The sequence below is a fragment of the Salvelinus sp. IW2-2015 genome, linkage group LG8, assembly GCF_002910315.2.
Source record: "Salvelinus sp. IW2-2015 linkage group LG8, ASM291031v2, whole genome shotgun sequence".
Lineage (NCBI taxonomy): Eukaryota > Metazoa > Chordata > Actinopteri > Salmoniformes > Salmonidae > Salvelinus > Salvelinus sp. IW2-2015.
The window spans coordinates 1,354,042-1,371,715 of NC_036848.1; the positions used below are offsets into that span (position 1 = coordinate 1,354,042).

General features: G+C 47.0%; 1 protein-coding gene across 1 annotated transcript; it reads left to right on the plus strand.

Moving 5' to 3' along the window:
- Window positions 1-1,834: 1,834 nt before the first annotated feature.
- Window positions 1,835-3,899, plus strand: LOC111967200 (BTB/POZ domain-containing protein KCTD12-like). The gene has a single exon (XM_023992068.3). The coding sequence runs from the start codon at window positions 2,944-2,946 to the stop codon at window positions 3,793-3,795; it is 852 nt and encodes a 283-aa protein (XP_023847836.1). The 5' UTR covers window positions 1,835-2,943; the 3' UTR covers window positions 3,796-3,899.
- The last annotated feature ends 13,775 nt before the right edge of the window (window positions 3,900-17,674 follow it).

The following is a 17,674-nucleotide window of genomic DNA, read 5'->3' on the forward strand; positions in this document are numbered from 1 at the left end:
GAGGGACTCCTGTAGGAACTGGAAACACTGGTGTGTCAGGAGGGACTCCTGTAGGAGCTGGAACACAACTGGATGTTGTCAGGGGACTCCTGTAGGACTGGAACATGGTGTGTCAGGGGACTCCTGTAGGAGCTGGAACCACTGGTGTGTCAGGAGACTCCTGTAGGAGCTGGAACACTGGTGTGTCAGGAGGACTTGCCTGTAGGAGCTGGAACACTGGTGTGTGTCAGGAGGGACTCCTGTAGGAGCTGAACACTGGTGTGTCAGGAGGACTCCTGTAGGAGCTGGAACACTGGTGTGTCAGGAGGGACTCCTGTAGAGCTGGACACCTGGAATTGTGTCAGTGAGGACTCCTGTAGGAGCTGGAACACTGGTGTGTCAGGGAAGGACATCCTGTAGGAGCTGGAACACTGGTGTGTCAGGGAGTACTCCTGTAGGAGCTGGAACACTGGTGTGTCAGGGAGGACTCCTGTAGGAGCTGGAACCACTGTGTGTTGTCAGGAGGACTCCTGTAGGAGCTGGAACACTGGTGTGTCAGGAGGACTCCTGTAGGAGCTGGAACACTGGTGTGTCAGGACGGACTCCTGTAGGCTGGAACACTGGTGTGCAGGAGGGGACTCCTGTAGGAACTGGAACACTGGTGTGTCAGGAGGACTCCTGTAGGAGCTGGACACTGGTTGTGTCAGGAGGACTCCTGTAGGAGCTGGAACACTGGTGTGTTCAGGAGTACTCCTGTAGGAGCTGGAACACTGGTGTGTCAGGAGGACTCCTGTTAGGAGCTGGAACACTGGTGTGTCAGGAGGGACTCCTGTAGGAGCTGGAACCACTGGTTACTGTGTCAGGAGGACTCCTGTAGGAGGCTGGAACACCTGGTGGTGTCATGAGGGACTCCGTAGGAGCTGGAACAACTGGTGTGTCAGGAGCGGGACTCCTGTAGGAGCTGGAAACACTGGTGTGTCAGGAGGGACTCCTTAGGAGCTGGAACACTGGTGTGTCAGGAGGGACTCTTGTAGAAGTGATTGGAATACTCCCTGTTCTAATAGGGTGCCATAATCATCAACCAGACCACATCTTATTGAATAGCAGTTTATTCTAAAGTGCAATTGCAAATCAAATATCTTATAAACAAGGCACGTGGATGTGGCTCAAATCTTGTGTTGTTCTAACCGCTAGGCTAGCTGCCAGGTAGGCAGGTAACCGAGTGGTTGGAGAGGCGAGCGCATGTAGCCTAGTGGTGAGAGAGGCGAGCCACCAGCAGGAGGGTTACCTGTTCTAGTCCCGGGTCAGACAGGAAAATACTGTTGGGAAATGAGCAGGCTACCAAAGGGTTGCTGGTATCAAATTATAGATACCATTGCTTGTTTTTGTGCCCTTGAACAAGGCACTTAACCCCCCACTACAACAGCTCCCTGGGCACCCAGTCTGGCAGCCCCCGCACCTCTCCTCCAAAAAACGGTATATGTGTGTGTCTTTCAGAGGGGTTGGGTTAATAGCGRAAGTAACATTTTGGTTGGACCTTGTGTGCAATCGACCAATAAAGTGATCTTAATTACAATGCAATTCAGATTTTTTATTTWTTTATTTGGAATTCAAATTATATCTAACGTTTTTACGGAGTGCTAAATGTTTTGTATTTAGTCTTGGGTATTTGCCATTGTTGTAGTTGTCGTTATATCCAATAGGTGTCGCTGCTGTTCTGTTATATTATAGGGATCTGAGTTTTATTATAAGGACCGTTAATGACAATTCTAAGGACCCCTAGTTGGTCATTTAAACCCCTGTTTACTATACTATTCACAGTTGATGTTCAAAAACGGACAAATTAATTGAAATTGACACTGCAAATCAAATTGACATCTCAATTGCTTTGCTATATGGCTCATGACAGCAATGACATGACACCAAATGATGAATCATCTCCATAATTCCATTTGATGAATCATCTAAACAATCAAAGATCTGCCTTTGTATTTATAGCTGTAAGTGAAACTGTTAGTTTTGCATAATATAAACACTGACCCGGGCCGGGGCAAAGCTAGAGCGCGTCACCGGCAGGTAGGTGGGGTTTAACGGGGCTGATTATTTACGTTTTTTTGCAGCAGCAGAGCTCTCCGGGATGGCATAAGAGAGTGGCTGTTACTACGGGAGGAGAAAACCTACCGAACGAAAGACAGATAGCGTCGTCCCCTCGGCGATGGCACGACTAGAGGTGTTTTTGWTCACAGCTCGTATTTCGTCTGGGAATTCTGCTTCCTTTATTGGCTATTCCTGATCCGTACTCCAACCGACACCTCCAATTATGGATTGTACTGAAGTTCCACCTTTTGTATTTTTGCGTCAAGACAATCGAGCGAAATAAGAGGAAACGATCAAGGACTGCTGTGGGCTATTATCCATTCCGGACTGTTCTCCATATATAGACAAGAGTCGTTGAGAAATGCATGCGTGTTTAGGATTTTGGTAGGCTATTTTGTTTCAATCCTCCGGTGCAATATTCAGGATATTCCATTGGTTTACGCGTAAAGGACATGGACACAAGGTGTTTTAGCTACCAGAAACTATCCCTGTAGTTAGAATAGATGCCTTCGTGTTGTCACGTTTTGCTATTAACGGCCTGAGATGATATAACTGCAGTTTAGATGATTGCTTTGCTCTGTTAGGAATAGTGCGCTGCTGTAGTTAAGCCCTTTTTTTAACMRCTGATCRCCTTTAGGGTTTCAGAAATAMCCTTTTGTTAATTTTGACAACAGAAAACTCTTTATTTAATTTTTTTATTCATATGTATTTCATATGAACGCAAGTAACCTATTCTGAGCTGCTGTGTACAGTTGTAGGCTATAACTTGGAAACAAATCTCCCCACCTCACTARCAAGGTGACAGTAGGAGTAGGGTTGCAGAGTGAGCAGAGTTCTCTGTAACAGAACGACAGAAGGACAATAGCCATGGCTCTCCCCGATAACACCCCCAGCATTCCTTTAGGGGAAGAAGTCATCTTCCCTGAGATAGTAGAGCTGAACGTGGGCGGCCAGGTGTACATCACTCGCTAYTCAACCCTCATCAGCGTACCAGACTCTCTCCTGTGGGAGATGTTTAGCAGAAAATCCACCAAAGGTCTGGCGAGGGACACCAAGGGCCGTTTCTTCGTGGACCGTGATGGTTTCCTGTTCCGGTATATTCTGGACTACATGAGAGATCAGCAGCTGGTGCTSCCAGACCACTTCCCAGAGCGGGGTCGCCTGCAGCGGGAGGCTGAGTTCTTCAACCTACCTGAGCTCATAAAGATTCTGGCGCCCAAATTCAGCAAGCAGAACTCGCTAGGCGACGAGGGGTGTCAGAGCGACCCGGAGGACTCCTCGCCGGGCATCGACACCGGGCGCAACCTRGCCTCGCTGGGCACTGCCGCCTGCGCCAGTCTGGTCCCCAGTGGAGACGGTAAACGCTCGGGATTCATCACCATCGGTTATCGCGGCTCCTATACATTGGGGCGTGACAGCCAGACCGACGCCAAGTTCAGACGAGTTGCTCGCATTATGGTTTGTGGCAAGACGTCGCTGGCTAAAGAGGTGTTTGGGGAGACGCTGAACGAGAGCCGGGAYCCGGACCGACCTCCAGAGCGCTACACGTCACGATACTACCTCAAATTCACCTTCCTGGAGCAGGCCTTTGACAGGCTGGCAGACGCCGGGTTTCACATGGTGGCCTGTAACTCCACGGGGACCTGCGCCTTCGCTCACGAGCAGACGGACGACAAGATCTGGACCAGCTACACTGAATACGTGTTCTACCGTGAGTGAGACCATCATCATCCCTGGTCCCCGGTCCCCCTAGTGGTCCCCAGCATCCAGCCTCCTCTACTCTTTGCCTCCCTGGATCCAGCCCTGGGTCCCCTTGCCTCCCTGGATCCGCCCTGGGTCCTTGCCTCCTGGATCCCTTGTCTCCCTGTATCCAGTCCTGGGCCCCTTGCCTCCCTGGGTCCCTTGCCTCCCTGGATCCAGCCCTGGGTCCCCTTGCCTCCTGGGTCCTTGCTCCCTGGATCCAGCCCTGGGTCCCCTTGCCTCCCTGGATCCCTTGTCTCCTGTATCCAGTCCTGGATCCCCTTGCCTCCCTGGATCCCCTTGTCTCCTGGATCCAGCCCTGGGTCCCTTGCCTCCCTGGGTCCTCCTTGCCTCCCTGGATCCACCTGGTCCCTTTGCCGTCCTTGGATCCCTTGCTCCTGGACCTTGCTCCTGGATCCCCTGTCTCCCTGTATCCAGTCCTGGGCCTCCTGGATCCCTTGCTCCTGGGTCCCTTGCTCCCTGGCCCTTGCTCCCTGGGTTCCTTGCCTCCCTGGATCCCCTTGTCTCCCTGTATCTGTCCTGGAGCCCCCTTGCCTCCCTGGATCCCTTGCTCCCTGGACCTTGCCTGCCAGTCTGGGCCCCCTTGCTCCCTGGATCCCTTGCCCTGGATCCCCTTGCCTCCCTGATCCCTTGCCTCCTGGATCCCCTGTCCAGTGCCTGCGCCCCTTGCATCCCGTGGATCTATCACAATCTTTCCCTTGCCTCCTGGACCCAGCCTCCAGCCCTTGCCCCCTAGCGCTCCCTTGGCTCTTTGGCCTCCTTAGGTGTCATAGCCTTGGATTCCTGCTTCAAGCACCCCTGGCCCAATTTCATGGGCCTGGCCCCCTGCGTAACCCCCTGCTCCACGCAGCCGTCCCTCCTCTCATATTTCTCTCTCACCCATCAGCTGTATACTTACCAACCTCTGCGGTCCCCTCCCTGATCCAGCTATAACCCAACCATCGCCCCCGCCACAAGCCTCAGAGACCGCGACCACAGCCCCCCTAACCATCCTACAGAGACTGGCCCCCCCCCACCCTCCATGTACTGTCCTTCCTCCTGTATATAGTATCTGCCTTGGTGAAGCACAATGCTGTGTGTAAAATAGCTTGTTTAGTCCAGTTCAGGTCCTGCCTGGTCTGTGTATAACTAACTTTAGCAGCCTGGAGGGGCCAATCGGAAAAGGGCCTAGATTGAAGTACTACTTTGTTCTGAACCTCTGCTGCTGCTTACTCCAACAGACCCTCCTTCTCCTCTGAACTAAAATGGCCAAATAATGTGACATCTAAGCAGCCTAGAGGAATGAGCGAGAGAGAGTGGCCAGCCCGGCACAAACAAGAACAAAGTGTCACACAAAACGAAAGTCTTTCATTTCCTCCTTACCCTCTTCTTATTTTCCTTATATGTCTGAGACCAAACTGTTGGGAAAGGGGCCRTTCACTTTTACTATTCAAATGTGGTGGCAGGTACCCTAGTGGTTAGAGCGTTGGACTAGTAACCGAAAGGTTGCAAGATCGAATCCCCGAGATCGAATCCCCGAGCTGACAAGGTAAATATCTGTCGTTCTGCCCCTGAACAAGGCAGCCACTGAACAAGGCAACCACTGTTCCTAGGCCGTCATTGAAAATAAGAACTTGTTCTTAACTGACTTGCCTAGTTAAATAAAGGTCAAATAAAAAAATTATCATATTTTTCTTGTAAAGATAACGCCTCACCTTTTAAGTCTCTGCTTGTGAAGACAACCAGCTTACATGATGCCATCTTGTCTCACAAAAAAACACAGTGAACTCCTTATAAGGTAAAAGAGGACCTATATGGACCATCAATATCCTCTCGAGCTGTTCATGTATATATTCTTTAGGACAACCCAGGTATTTGCATTCTAGAGGGGATTCTTAATGCTAGAAAAACAACGCTGCGTCTTGTCCGAGAGTCAAAGCTAACAAACAAGGGGGGGAAAAATGCGAGAAAAGATCAAGTTGTGTATTTGACTGCAAGAAAGAGAAATAACAGTGGTTTTAGTACAGAGTGAGGGTTTGTCGGAAATGGCACCCTATCCTCTATGTAGTGCACTACTTTTGACCAAAGCCCTATGCAGGCCCTGGTCAAAAGTAGTGCACTACATGGGGAATTGGGTGCTTGAAGTGTGTTATTTGATTGTTCGATGGATTGTTGAGAATTCTAATCGCCCATGGCCCATGCCTGGTAGACCAGAGTGTTAGTGAAGTGTTACATCACAATGTCCACAAAACCTCTCCTTCTACTCATCCTCGTACTCTTCCTCCTCCTCTCATCTTGGTTTTTACACCGCCTTTCTGTTTTTACTTTCTTCAAACAAGAACATTTTACAGGGATACGATTGTTTTTGAATGCCCACAGCGTTTGGCTCTTAGCCCTCTTCTGAAACTGTGGTTTCTTTTTCTCTTTGGAGTGTGTTTTTATTCAGCTATCTATCCCAAGCTCTTCTATTCAGTTCAGTATTCCACTTTTAAGCTCTTTGGTATTTGGTAGCTTTCATTGACTGTAATGTGTACACCCATGAGAAGAAGATAGGTTTACGCCATTACCGGCCAAAGAACGATATTCTCTCAAAACTCTAGCAGCTAAACAACAGTACAGGACTGGACTTTGTATAGGACATGGATATTGTGCATATTGTTGAGGGAATGTTGTAGTACAGTTGATTCCTGATAAGTACACCTCTTACAAGTGCAAAGTCACTGGTTAGTGCACGTCGTCAGTACAGTCACACCAGTTGTATTTTAGGAATTGACTGTAGTTGGACTGAACAGTAATTGTACCCACAGCAACTATAACCACAGTAACAGGAGAAAGTGTGTGAAATGGTGTTTAAAGTTTAAGAGGGGTTAAGCAGGGTTAAAGGTTAAAGAGGGGTTAAGATAGGGTGAAAGGTTAAGAGGGGTTAAGACAGGGTGAAAGGTTAAGAGGGGTTAAGACAGGGTGAAAGGTTAAGCGGGTTAAACAGGGTGAAGGTAGAAGGGTGAAAGGTTAAGAGGGGTTAAGATAGGGTAAAGTTAGAGGTTAACTAGACAGGTGAAAGGTTAAGAGGGGTTAAGACAGGGTGAAGGTTAAGACAGGGTGAAAGGTTAAAGGGATTAAAGACATGGTGAAGTTAAGAGGGGTTAGTGGTAGGGGTCATGTTCAGGGTATACCCTCAGGGCAAGTCTGCATATCAACAACAACCTCAAACTCGAACTACGTACCTCAGTGGGTAAAATAAAGAATAATCTCCAAATACCAAGGAACAACGAATTATCTGAAAAAGGCTCAACTTGTATCAGTAATAATCAATGGATCAACTAGTAATATGATTGTAAGTACAGAATATTCACGCCTGATAAGAAAAACTCTTCAGAAACTGCTTGACGGTTCGGTAGAACAGAGTGATTTTAATTTGAGTGAAGGTGTGAAGAACACATTCTGAATGCCTGACGGATGATACATGTTTTATTGGATATGGCTAGAGTATGATGGCACATTCTTAGAGTATGACGGCACATTCTTAGAGTATGACGGCACATTCTTAGAGTATGACAGGCACATTCTTAGAGTATGACGGCACATTCTTGGAGTATGACGGCACATTCTTAGAGTATGACGGCACATTCTTTAGAGTATGACGGCACATTCTTGGAGTATGACGGCACATTCTTAGAGTATGACGGCACATTCTTGGAGAATGACGGCACATTCTTAGAGTATGAGGCACATTCTTAGAGTATGACGGACATTCTTGGAGAATGACGGCACATTCTTAGAGTATGACGGCACATTCTTAGAGTATGACGGCACATTCTTAGAGTATGAGGGCACATTCTTAGAGTAGACGGCACATTCTTAGAGTATGACGGCAATTCTTGGAGTATGGCGGCCATTCTTAGAGTATGGGGACATTCTTAGAGTATGACGGCACATTCTTGGAGTATGACGGCGCACATTGGCATACATTCTTAGAGTATGAAACGGAATACGACATCATGGTCATCTTGGTGAGGATGTGGGGCACATGTATTCGGCTACATTGAGTATCTTGGAGAATGACGGCACATTCTTGGAGAATGACGACATTCGCTGGCGCACATCTTGGAGTATGGCGGCACATTTGAGTATGGCGGCACATTCTGGAGGCTATGGCGCACATTTCTGGAGTACTGCGGCACATTCTGGGTAGGCGGCACATTCTGGAGTATGGCGGCACATTCTTGGAGTATGCGCACATTCTTGAGTATGGCGCACAATTCTTGGAGAATGACGGCACATTCTTTGGAGTATGACGGCACATTCTTGGAGTATGACGGCACTTCTGGAGAATGACGGCATTCTTGGAGTATGGCGGCACATTTTAAGTATCGACGGCATCTCTTAGAGTATGACGGCACATTCTTGAGTATGACGCGCATTCCTTGGAGAATGACGGAATCTTGGAGAATGACGGCACATTTCTTGAGTATGGTGTGCGGCACATCTTAGAGTATGACGGCAATTCTAGAGATGACGGCCAATTCTTAGAGTATGACGGCACATTCTTGGAGAATGACGGCACATTCTTGGAGAATGACGGCACATTCTTGGAGAATGACGGATACATTCTTAGAGTATGACGGCACATTCTTGGAGAATGACGGCACATTCTTAGAGATATGACGGCACATTCTTGGAGAATGAGGCACATTTTAGAGTATGACGGCACATTCTGGAGTATGACGGCACATTCTATGGATTGGTATGAACGGACATTCTGAGTATGACGGCACATTCTTAGAGTATGACGGACGTTCTTAGAGTATGACGGCACATTCTTAGAGTATGACGGACATTCTTGGAGTATGACGGCACAGTGTTGACAAGGAGCATTGAGTCGTCAATGTCAGCTTAGTGTCGATGTCACAAGTCAAACATAGACCAAACAGCAATGGGGGGAAAACATGTTTGTCATACAGTAGGTATACATACCCCTGTAAAACTGTTTGTCATACAGTAGGTATACAGTAACCTGTAAAACATGTTTGTCATACAGTAGGTATACAGTAACCCTTGTAAAACATGTTTGTCATACAGTAGGTATACAGTACACCTGTAAACATGTTTGTCATACAGAGGTAACAGACACCTGTAAAACATGTTGTCATACAGTAGGTATACAGTACCCCTGTAAACATGTTTGTCATACAGTAGGTGTTGCTATACTTCTATAATGTTTGGGAACATAATTAGTTTTATTTTCATAGCTTACTCAGAACCTCTACAAAACAGTTGTTGGGTGTGCGTCAGCTATTCCTTTTCTTATACAGCAAGGCAAAAGAAAAATGTAGTCTGTCAATTTAAATGTGTTGATTTATCTTCTTTAACACTTGCATTGTTACTCGTTTTATGAATTGGTTTAGTAACTAAGCTGGTAAGTAGGGTGAATACTTCAGTAGAGTTGTGTACGCTCTCATTGATATTATTATTATTGTTTAACTGAAAAGTGTTAAAGAATATAAAATATTTCCACAAGTAAATCCTTTCAAATGTTCATATTTTTACTGTCTGTCTGTCTGTCTGTCTGTCTGTCTGTCTGTCTGTGTATCTCTCGTCTCTCTCTCTCTCTCTGGTCTCTGGTCTCTCTCTGGTTCTCTCTCCTCTCTGGTCTCTCTTCTCTCTCTGGTCTCTCGTCTCTCTCTGGTCTCTCGTCTCTCTCTCTCTCTCGTCTCTCGTCTCTCTCTGGTCTCTCTTCTCTCTCTGGTCTCTCTGGTCTCTCTCTCTATTAGACCTGAATATCCATAGCATCCTGGTATCAGTCAGACACCAGACATTAATACACATAGTTGTTGTTGAGTGATAGTCAGGTAGATTGCAAACAGGGATCACTGATTTTTCCCCATTTGAATACAGTCAACAGTCTCTGTTTTTAGCCAAAGGAGTATTTTTCTCATTGCTCTCTGATGCTCAAACAGCAAGATGTTCCATTTGTGGGCGATGGTGCAGACAGGTTGTTCTAGATTGCGTCAAAATTGGACAACTATCCATGTCCTGAGGACGTCGGAAAATGCTTTCAAAACCAGCCACTAGGGGCAAAGTGAGCGCTATTACCAAGTAGACTTGGGTAATCCCTCGACTCTGGATCAGAAGGTTGGGCGTTTGATCCCAGTTGTGGACACTGGTTTTTATTTCTGGTTTCAACATATCCCAAACCGTACCATTTGGAATGAGTGCCTAAATTTAACCTTTAACTTTGAAAGTTGACATTGAGAAATGGAAGGATACAGAGCAGCAGGAGAACGTGCTGGACATCTCATTTTGCTGTGAGACCGTGAGATCTTGTTGGATGGTGTGAGGTGTAAAAATTTTTTTTAATTCTCACAATTAAGTGTGAATCCACTCAACGCACCATGCCCTTGTTATGTAAAGTGAGGGTGAGTGAGTCTATTAAGTATGAATCAAGTCAATGAATCTCATAACCTAATGTAAAGTGAGGTGAGTGAGTCTATTAAGTATGAATCAAGTCAATGAATCATAACCTAATGTAAAGTGAGGTGAGTGAGTCTATTAAGTATGAATCAAGTCATGAACGACATAACTTAATGTAAAGTGAGGTGAGTGAGTCTATTAAGTATGAATCAAGTCAATGAATCATAACCTAATGTAAAGTGAGTAAGTCATAAATGTTTTAAATGACTTAGACGTCGGAAGCTCTCAAAATATTCTCAGTCTGGCGCTCGCTCGCACGCAACTTTATGTGCTGCCTCTTTCTCTTCTAGATCTATCTATGGACGACGGCGGTGGAATCCTCAATAGTGTGTTGTCACAGTGCCTGGAATGTTTTTCCCACCAATCCAAACTGAGTCTGGAGTTAATGAGGCGGTGGTATGAGTGTGGGTTTTGTCTCGTCAGTGAGTGACTGCACATCCACATGGTAGTGTAAAACGCCATAGCAAGCCATTAGCTGCSAGGTGCAGAAGCACATTGAGAGATTTTCAGAAGGTACTGTCCATGCTGCAGGTCTRTACCTCTGTGGTTAACTATGAGGCTCAGCATTCAACAGGAATTACTTCACTACTATTGGCTTATATTTATTGCCTTACCTCCTTACTCCATTTGCACACACTGTATATAGATTTTTCTATAATGTTATTGACTGTACATTTGTTTATTCCATGTGTAACTCTGTGTTGTTGTTTTTGTCGCACTACTTTGCTTTATCTGGGCCAGGTCGCAGTTGTAAATGAGAACTTGTTCTCAACTTGCCTACCTGGTTAAATAAAGGTGAAATAAAAAATATATATACATTTTTTTAAACACTGATGTAAGAGTGTCACTTAGATACGCTGAAGCTATCCCGGATGGGGATCTAAAGCTGGTTTGAAAAGTCTAGCATGTTTGGTTGTGAGCCATATAGTGAGCAGGTGTAAACAGGCACCAGAATACCATGTCATGATCGTACAATAAAGACATTTTATCATGAATGGTTCTTATCTACCTTTTTTAATATGCTGTCCAGATTCTTGTACAGCAAGATAGTTACAGTAAGCATGCATTCATAACACTGTGTCATCTACCTCCTCTTTCTGTTGTTATATTTCTCACCCTCTCGGTCTTCACATGTCCTTCAGAACACAACATGTGAGAAGGGGAGTATTGTAGTGTTCCGGAATCTACTGGAATGTAGCTATAGAGTGCTCCGGAGTGTTCTAGAATCTAGAGTGTTGCTATTAGAGCCCTCTAGCACCAGGCAACATTAGGACTGGTGCTCYATGTGTGGACTGGAGAGTGGAGTAGAGAGAGCCAGGGACACAGTAGGCCTTATACTGTAGCTTAGCCTTGAAAGYCCCTGAGCCAGAGAGACATAAGGCCCTGTGCATCTTCAGGACAACATGCCTTCAGCAGTCAGATTCAATCTCTCTGTGTTTGCGTAACAAATTACACCCTGTTCCCTATGTCGTTCCCATAAAGCTCTGGTCAAAGGTAGTGCACTAAATATGGAATAGGGTGCCATTTGGCATACAGACAGTGGGATAGATAGATATACACATAGAGGGAATAAGTATACACAGAGGGAATAGATATACACATAGAGGGAATAGATATAGCACACAGAGGAAAATAAATACACATAGAGGGTATAGAATAGACAGAGGGAAGAGATATACACACAGAGGAACGAATATGGATATACACGATAGAGGAATAGATATACACAACAGAGGGAATAGATAACACATAGAGGGGTATAGATATTACACATAGAGGGAATAACATTACACATAGAGGTATATATATAGACACAGAGAGGGAATAATATACACATGAGATGATTGGGAATAAAGAGAGACACATTAAGTGAGGGAGAACCTCGAGAGCGTCCAGAGGAAAGAAAGCAGTGAGGAAACACAAAGTACGAGGAGAGTAGGACAGAGGAGAGAGACCAGAGACAGGGACCTAGTATGCAGTATGAGGGACAGCGAGTAGTGAGCCAGTTAGAGAGAGGAGTGATACAGGGCAGAGAGGACCCAGGGAGAGCGTGGAGCGAGCGCACGAGAGACATAAATATTTCAACAAAGCTAGGGGCAAGGTAACTTCTTTCCTCCCCCTGGCTTCAGGATTCGCTTCTTTTCAGGAACCGTCTGTTCCCTCGCCTCGCAAGCTCTTCCGTGGCGGTTCTCGACCAGTATGGGTCTACAGCAATTTCCGCCTGCACGTTGTAGACCCATCTTAGATTGTAAAGATTCCGGCATCATGACAGTTGTCGTCTCGCGGGGAGAAGTAGCCCTCAAGCTGGTGACATGTTTACTTCCTTGGTGTAGACTCTGTGTCTAGGTTACAGAGCGTCATGGTTCTGCAGCATGAGCCACTGGCATTCATTTGCCTGATTTCCTCTGTCCGCTAAGCTATCCTTGTCCCGAGTCTAAGTGGAGGACGTCCGAGGGAATTCCATGGGTCGGGTGATTAAGGAATCCTCCGTGTTATGGCGCTTGCCGCTAGGTCACATTACACAAATCGGATCGTCACTCCGCTCTAGGACGCCCTGCTTTACAGCACTAGGAGGCCGCTAATCATCCACTACCTTCACCGGAGTTCTCGAAAGACTGCGGGTCCATGTATATCTTCGCTAGGGACCCCGTTGGAGTTTGTCGGCTGCTATCCGCTCCTCTCTCCTCTCGGCCGTTGTTCCATCCCAGTCTCGGTATTCCCTAGCTGTCTTCAGGCGGCGAACCCACCCCAGTTGGTGGAGGCTCTAAGATAACAAACCATACATCCCACGACCACTGATACCTCAACACTGGGCCCCACAAGGTCGGCAGTTCTCAGCCCCTCCTGTACTCCCTGTCTCACTCATTTACTGGCTTGGCCATGCAATGTCGACGTTACTCTAACGCCCAAAGGTCCCTCATAGTTGCTGACGACACATCGTATTGCTTTTTGCGATTTAGCCCAAAACAACCGCACGAGTGACCCCTATACCAAGGCGAAGGTGAATGGTCCCTCTGTAGTTGTGGCGGGCAGGTCAGGAAACTAACGCTCACATCCCACCCTCACAACTGTCAACATAAAACCAGAAGGGAGACAGTAAATCGTGGGACTTCAAGGAACGAAGCAGAGTGGAGCAAGCCCCTACCACACACCGCACAGGAAAACGTTAGGCGTCGACGAGTGTCTCGGAAAGTGTTGTAACAGTTCTCTTTGCCGTGACCGGGCCGTACACCATTCCTCCGTACTGTGGACACAGAACGAGTTAGTCTATTAGAATGGTCCACCACACAGATCAGCGTGGTGGGGAGAAGGGCGCCAGACAGCACCTCTTCAAACCTCAGGAGCTGTGATAACAGGGCCATTCTTTGCTCTTTCGATTCCCTCAAAGTAAACCACTACAAGACTCTCGCGATTTAACAAGTATCCCAAGCGTCTAAGCATCCTGTTCCTCGTGGCCCTGTTTCTCACTTGCGCTGGTATCCAAGCGCATTACGAGCTCCCGACCCACCACCATCGGCTAAGGGCTCTCCAAGGGGGATGAGCGAGGGCTGCACAAACGCAAGTCGATCAGGGGGCAAAAACTACCCTGCGCCTCCATGCAAGCATCCCTATGCACCCACCGATATTGTCACTCTGGAAGGCCAACACAAAGATCATCCAAGCACAACGAGAGCAGCAGCCGCCGGAAGGCAAGGGCGAACATTATGACTAGAGCTACTCAGCTCCTTCACCAGCGTGGGTAATATTATAGTTACCCTCATGATCATGCCTACCAGCGCAGGGCAATATTACAGTTTACTCATCTACAACCCTACCATTCGTGAGGAATTAGGGTAAAGTAGTATTTCCTTAGAACTCTCTATCTCCCTGTGACAAGTTGTCGGTAAATTATAGTTTACCACTCGCTGCTCTACCCGTAATATTAGATGAGACGAGCTTTGCTAGCGTCCTTCCAGGTGATATACTCTATAGTAGCTTTACTCCGCTTACTAACCCAACCCAGCGCTTGGTCCCCATATATTCATAGTTACTGATCCTCAATGTGCCTACCTGTCTGTCGACAATATGGATTAGGATCTATCTCCTCATCTGGCTCTCCTTACCCTATGTATCGTAATGATCTCTCTATCTCCTACTTCTCAGTTGTGGCTACTGGCTATTTTTATAGGTTCCTCGTCAACTACCTATCCATGGTTCGAATCTGTTGCAGAGAATAGCGCCTGACTCTTCCCTTACAGGGCGAGCGGAAATTACTGTGGATCAGTCTCGATCGTCGCCCACCAGTCGTAACGAACACTTCTATATAGCGTCACTTCTTCCTAATTCCCTTACCCCAGGTGTGGTCAAAGCCTTGTGGTCTGTTTCTTAGCAAAGCTCCGTTACGTAGCCTTCCCATCCCCTCCCTGCCCTACCAGCGCGAGGTGGCTATATTATAGCCTCTTCGTCCATCTCCTGAATCCCAGAGGGCGGACAATTAAATCGCGGTGGAAGTTACGTATATGTGGCCTCATCTTGTAAAAGGATCAGACCCATGGTTACATAAGAGCTGGTGACCCTCATCTCCCGGGGGACGTCGCCTGGTGGTGGTCACCATACAGTTATTCTTTAGATATTAGAATCTGAGAGTCCAATGAGGGGTTCCGCTAACATCAGTGTACATTCCTAGTAGCTGGATAAGTACTGCCACAAAGTTAGCCTAACGGGCGAGAAGCGCTTTACAGTCACCACCACCATACCATCACAGCTAACACGATCCAGCACATGCTATCAACACACAACACACCAGTTCATCCATCTCTCTATCACACACTCATTCCACACATAGACTATCACTACACACATCACACACATCCTTCCCGACACCAAATACGGCTATCACACCACACACACACAACACACACCACACAACACCCACACGTACACTAGTAGTGTCCAGGAACTAGCCCAGCATAAAGACTGCAGGACTGCATGTAAGCGTTAACGAAGCTTCAAGATCTAATGGCTAATCTCAGTCATATTGTTGCTTATTTTTCTCTCTATCTCTTCTACTCTCTGGTTCCTTCTCTCCTCTCTCCGTCTCTCATCCATCTCGTCTTTTATCTTCTTAAGGCGCAGACCAACTTAGAAAATGCTGTAAGCAAACAAGCTTACGAAATACCGTGCAGTGGCCGCGTGGGACCCTCTCCCTGCACTTTCCATCTCTCTCTCTCACACACAGGACGCACGCCCTACTGTTTCCTCCTCCCCCACACAGCACTGACACCTCTAGCGTCCCCGTCACACAGACTGACACTCCTGCTGTTTCCTCACACAGACTGGACACCTCTGCTTTCCTCACACACGACTGACCCCTACTGTTCCTCACACCAGACTGGACACTGCGTTTTCCTCACACAGACTGACACTGCTGTCTGCCTCACACAGGACTGACACCCTACTTGCTTCCTCACACAGACTGACACACTGTTTCCCTCACACAGATGACACTCCGCTGTTTCCTCACACAGACTGACACTCTACTGTTTCCTCACACAGACTGACACTCTACGTTTCCTCACACAGACTGACACTCTACTGTTTCCTCAACACAGACTGACACCTACTCCTCCAGTACAGACTGACACTCTACTGTTTCCTCACAACAGAACTGACACCTACTGATTCCCTCACACAGACTGACACTCGCCGGTTCGTGCGATCACAAGCAGCCAACTGAGTCTCACCACAGGGCGTACGACTGGCGTGTTTATTCCTCACGGCGCGAGACTGACACTCTACCTGTCTCCGCACACAGACTGGACCAACGCTACTGTTTCCTCACACCAGGAACTGGACATCTAGCCGGTTTTCCATTGCACATCAGTATCTGTTCAACACTGCGTTCCTCTCGACAATCATCAAGACGTATCACGTCTCTCTTGTGGTCTCCCTCTGCAGCCTATACCCTAGCTGCTCTAGTCCATCCTATATTAGGTTTCCTTCTCACCTAGCGTTATCATACTCGGCGCTACCATCTCTCCATGTCCTTCCCCCACTCTACTACACCTCTTCTCCTGCCCTTCACTACTCCTATCATCTTGACCACAGTCTCCCTACCTCTTCTCCCCACAGCTTCGACAGTGTTCTGTCATCACGACTAGCTGATCTTCCCTCATTCACTACTCTTGATAACTATCCATTCACCTACCTATTCGCCCTCTCGAGAGTATCTTGAACGTCCCCTACTAGTGGTTCCTTCCCTACACACTGAGATGATCTACCTACCTCCTGTCTTTATTCTCGTCACCCTGTATCTGCAGCACCAACTTTACTGATGCCTTTAGCCAATATCTGACGATTTTACTAGACTATCTCTATGTGACCTTGTTTCTCGCCCTGTCTGTATTATATGCCATATCACTGGGGACACTGACATGCAAGGTTAGGAGTTTTTAGAGAGAGAGAGAGAGAGAGAGGCTGCTCATTAAACATCACTGACTGATAAAGCGGTGTGTCTTTGCGGTCCAGTAACAGCAGATGTTCGAATGCTGAATGTCATTCTGGTGACAGCTTTCCCTCTCTCTGATTTTATCTTTCTATCTCCCCTCTGTCTCTTCTTCCCTCCATCTCTCATTTGTCTCTCTCCCCTCTCTTCCTCTCTCTCCTAGACACGGTAGTTATGGCCAGGAGTGCGACCCATCATGGATTTGTGCCAGTACAAAGCGTAGAGACATAATTAAAGAGCATCCATTAGTGCTGTGATTACAGTGGCCCTAGCCCTCTGAAACCTGACAGATACATCACACAGACATGGATGGAGAGAGAGAAATGAAGAGGTACTGTGAGGACAGGGTACTGTGAGGACAGGGTACTGTGAGGGCAGGATACTGTGAGGGCATGGTACTGTGAGGGCAGGATAATGTGAGGACAGGATACTGTGTACTAAATGTCTTCCAAATTCTGCTATAATAGAGCATTAGGGTTCAAATCTAGGAGCAGAGTAGTGGGGTTGGATACTGTACTGTATTAGTAGAACAGTAGGCTTGGGCAGAAGTTAGCTGAACTCCTGAGAGACAGAGGACCCACTGTAGGAGTAGAATGGCCACATATCAAACCAAATTGTATTAGTCACATGCGCCGAATACAACAGGTCTGTAGACCTTACAGTGAAATGCTTACTTACGAGCCCCTAAACAACAATGCAGTTTCAAAAGATACAGATAAGAATAAGAGATAAACTTAACAAGTAAATAAAGAGCAGCAGTGAAATAACAACAGCGAGACCATATACAGGGGGGTACCGATACAGAGTCAATGTGCTGGGGCACCGGTTATTTGAGGAGGTCTCTCTCTCTCTCTCTCTCTCTCTCTCTCTCTCTTTATTGGCATGACGTAACCTTGAATAAGG